Below are 3,933 nucleotides of genomic sequence, written 5' to 3'. Positions count from 1 at the left end.
GAACCCCTGCGCCGCTGGGGTGAGGAGGTAGAGAAAATCAGGAGTGAAGTTGAGCCTGGGAAGAAGGGAGGGGTGGGGGGGAAGTGTTTTAAGATTCAGGGTTTTTTTTTATCCTCTCCTAATCTGTTTTGATTGGGAATAAATTAAACTAATTTCATCAAGTCGAGTCTGTTTTGCCCATGACGGTAACTGGCAAATGAGCTCTCCCCATCCTAATCTCAACCCACCGGCCTTTTGATATATTTTCCCTACCCTGTCCTGTTGAAGAGGGGGAGTGACAGAGCGGCTTTGGTGGGCACCTGGTGCCCCGCCAGGGTCAGCCCATCACAGAGGCCAAGGCCAAGCCACGGAGACAAGCTGCGGGCCAGCCTGGGTCAGCGAGGTATGGCTGTGAGGGAGCTGCAGGCGGCTGCACCTGCAGCGCCGCTCAGGCAGGGGCTGAGGGCCCAGGGCAGGCTGGTCAGGGATGTTAAGACCTAACAGCAGACTCAGCCCCGAGATCAACCTTGTTTTCATCCATTTTTGTAGAAGAGATTGTCCAGGTTCTCATAATAAGCTGAAAACAAGTAAAAAGCAAACCTCTTCCAGGTCAAAACTTCTCAATAACTTACATATGCCATGCCACTACAGTAATAAGAGCACGAAGGTAGGCAGAGCTCAGCTGTTTTTAGCACTGTGTCGTCTGTGCCCACTCACATGTTCCCCGTCAAACTCACAGCAACCACCCAGCAGATTTCAGAGCCACGTCCTTGCTGAGTAGGTCTGTGGCATGCTTGTAAACAGAGGCTTCCCTTGAACCCCTTCAGTGTCCTCCCTCTCCTTATTACATCGAGTTTCTTCGCCTTATGTTTATGAGACTACTATTAATTTCTCCTTTCCCTGCTTATTCACTGATGTCTCTGCCAATCATGAATTGCCTTGAGGCGCTTTGCTTGCAATAAAACTTTTATTTTTTCCAATTTTTTAACTATTTTTTAGTTCAACAACTTTGTGTGTATCTGTTATGAATTGTATTTCAGGATTGAGTAAAAGGTCATCACACACAGAGTCTCTGCAACTTTGTGAAGCCTTCATTCCTCGTGGCTTTGCCAGGCTTTATCATCATTTCCTGACGGGCTGTTTGGAATATTAAATAAATGATATTAACAAAGCACCAAAAGATTTTAGCAGTTTTGAAGGAAGGATCTGTAGCAATATGTACAAGGAAAGTGACATTTTTGGGGTTTTTGTCACTTTGAAGAGGGCCTGTAGCATTAATTGTCCTATTCTCACATGGAATTTTACTTGCATTTAAGCTGCAACTTTAGATATTTTATAACATCAAGTAATTCAAAATGATAAATGAGAGACTTGAGAAATTATGGGGATAAAGATGCATCATAATTACAGAAGCCCTAATGCAAACAGAGTAGAAAATAAAAATAGCAAACATTAGAATTAAAGAAAACTAACATATATGAATTAAAGAAAAATTGAATGAAAGAAAAGGGCAGTGCTGCTCAGGGGTACATGGGCCGGATATCCCACTGCTCAGATAAATAGCACATACGAGAAGAGGAGAACAGACTTTGTATCCTTTGTTCTATAACCCACCATGTACAAGGTGTGGATATTATACGACCATGAAAATGCTATATTTTTATTCTGTATATTTCCACTTGGAGAGACATCCCTGCGGTAGTGTAACCTAATCAGATATTCCTCTTTACTTAAGGGAGGAGATTTGTGGATTTTTAAACAGCCTTATTTAAACTACTGGCTAAGAAAAGCTGCGATAAAGGAGCGTGTGCCATTTGCAAAAGCCTGTTCATTAAAGATGGAGGCTCTGCTTTAGCAGGATTTGCACGGAGAAGAACAAAACCCCTGTGTCAATCTGCTCATACGATGCAAGGTCCCCTCACAGTTCCTTCCATAAAGAAATTAATTTCAAGCAACTTTTGTTAATTGAGCTCTGATTTCCAGCTCTCTGTAAACCAGCTTTTTCAAGGGTAGCAGTACAACTCAACTCTGGGTGTTATAACCAACTCAAGTTGCAGTTTCCCCCTGACCACCACTTCACTGCCTTTTTGTCTATTGTCTTTACTCAGGGTTGTATTAATTCTTAAAACGAGGGGCTATCTATCTCCTACAGGTGCAGTTCAGTACCATAGAGTGCAATGCAAAAGAACGAAGAAGCAAAGTTCTCAGCCACATAAGCTGTCAATCAATGACTCATATGCTACTAATTTGTTGTAATATCATAAGAAGAAATTAGTTGGTTTGCCTAAACTTCACCCTGACAGCAGCACTAAAAAGGCATATTCAGAAAGTTCAGTTTCATTTCCTGGAAGAAGAAAAGTTTGGGTTTCTTATCTTCCTGGTAGGGGTAGCAGTTTGGTTCCTTTGCTGTTAGCTAGACAACATATAAAAAGATGGGCTGAGCCTCACAACGCTTCAGTGGATTCTCCACCATCAGAAAGAGAAATGTCTGACCAAAATGTCCACAAGGCTGGTTTCACTTCCTCTGGGATCACAAAAGGATCGCTTGCTTCATCCATAATGTCCCAGGAAGCAAAAGCGTCTGGGGGAGGCGTGCATTCTGGAGGTCCTACTGCTACTCTCCAAAAAATGGGTATGAGCCATTTTCTCTGTGTGTGGTTTTGTGGCTTGGTGCATAGGGCTACACAATTTTTTTTTTCCTTGACAATAATCTTGCCAAGTAATCTCTTCTCTCCTACATTCCTGTATTGCACTGAAGACAAAAGATTCCTATATTTAACTGCATGTTGTGAGTGGGATGCTATTAAGGGTGTTTTCTGTGTATGTACATATGCATGAATGTACACATACGTATGTGGTATTCATGAGATTCAGGACAGTTTTTATTTGAAGTTTGTGCTACCTCTCCATTCTGCTAGGAATCATTAATAATATGGAAAGTCATGGCAGCAATAAGCAACGATACACTTATGCAAGAACATGATCTGTGTACCTACATTTCATATAAATTATCAGATTTGCCTTTCTTTACTCACACACATCCATACAGGGAGAACCCATAAAACCTTATGCAAATGCTATAGCAGAGGGAAATTAGCTGCAGTCCAAAAGCTGAATTCACAAAGGGAATGTATACACATCCTTGAGAGCGGGTACTAAAATTAGGCATAGCTGGCTTTCACGTAACCTACACCTGCAGTGCTTGCTTTTCTGTTGCATGCAGAGAGCAATCCCAAACCTGATGAATCTAAGCAGTTTGGCGCTTGTTTAACCCCAGATCCCATGGGATTCATGCACAAGGTATTCTCCCTGCCAGCCCTGCCTGTGTGACCTGATTCAGCAGGCATCCTCTGAGCAGGCATAGCTCCACAGAAGAGAGTGTCCCATGTAATCCTGCTTTACCCAACAGCGCAGTAGTTAGCAGGCTGACCTTGGATGTAGGCTTTAAGACGCGTAGGAGTCTTGGACCCACAACTCCCACGTGTCAGGAGTGTGCTGAGCAGCAGGGTGCAGGCTGCTTACAGGTGGGGCATGTTGGACAACTGCTGGTCTTCTCCTTTTGTAGTAAGCAGCTGAAAGGAGTCTGCTGAAGGATGGAGCTGAACCTGACTCTTCCAGGCATAAAATGGGTGGTTGGCCAGGTGAGCTGACCAGGGTTCAGCTTTGGGGCATCTTTTAATAGTAAAAAATGCGATAAGCTTGATGGAGAGGAAGTAAGGGTTTTTTTTTTTTAAGATACGATTTACATTGCTGCTGATATTATTCATAGCATGAGGGTCTCTAGACAGCGAGGGCGTAAGTAACGTAAGGGTCATTTAGAGAGATACTGCATGTGACTCCTGTGAGACATTTTTTAGTTTTTACTCTGTATGATTTGATCAGCGAGTTTAGGTTGCTGTTTATTGAATATTCAACAGCAAAGAGCTTAAGGGATGATAGCAGCAAAGGGAAAGA

General features: G+C 42.9%; 1 protein-coding gene across 1 annotated transcript in view; it reads left to right on the top strand.

Annotated features, from left to right (window-relative positions):
* Positions 1-2,388: 2,388 nt before the first annotated feature.
* Positions 2,389-3,933, top strand: part of LOC104130454 (interferon alpha-inducible protein 27-like protein 2) — a 4,219-nt gene continuing 2,674 nt past the window's right edge. The window contains exon 1 of the mRNA XM_009643500.2: positions 2,389-2,611. Coding sequence (XP_009641795.1) covers positions 2,464-2,611 — 148 coding nt within the window. The 5' untranslated portion in view covers positions 2,389-2,463. The remainder of the gene's footprint in view (positions 2,612-3,933) is intronic.

The sequence above is a fragment of the Egretta garzetta genome, unplaced genomic scaffold, assembly GCF_000687185.1.
Source record: "Egretta garzetta isolate BGI_Z169 unplaced genomic scaffold, ASM68718v1 scaffold88, whole genome shotgun sequence".
Classification (NCBI taxonomy): Eukaryota; Metazoa; Chordata; class Aves; order Pelecaniformes; family Ardeidae; genus Egretta; species Egretta garzetta.
Note: the sequence above shows the minus strand (reverse complement) of the source record. Positions and strands in the feature narration are given on the sequence as shown.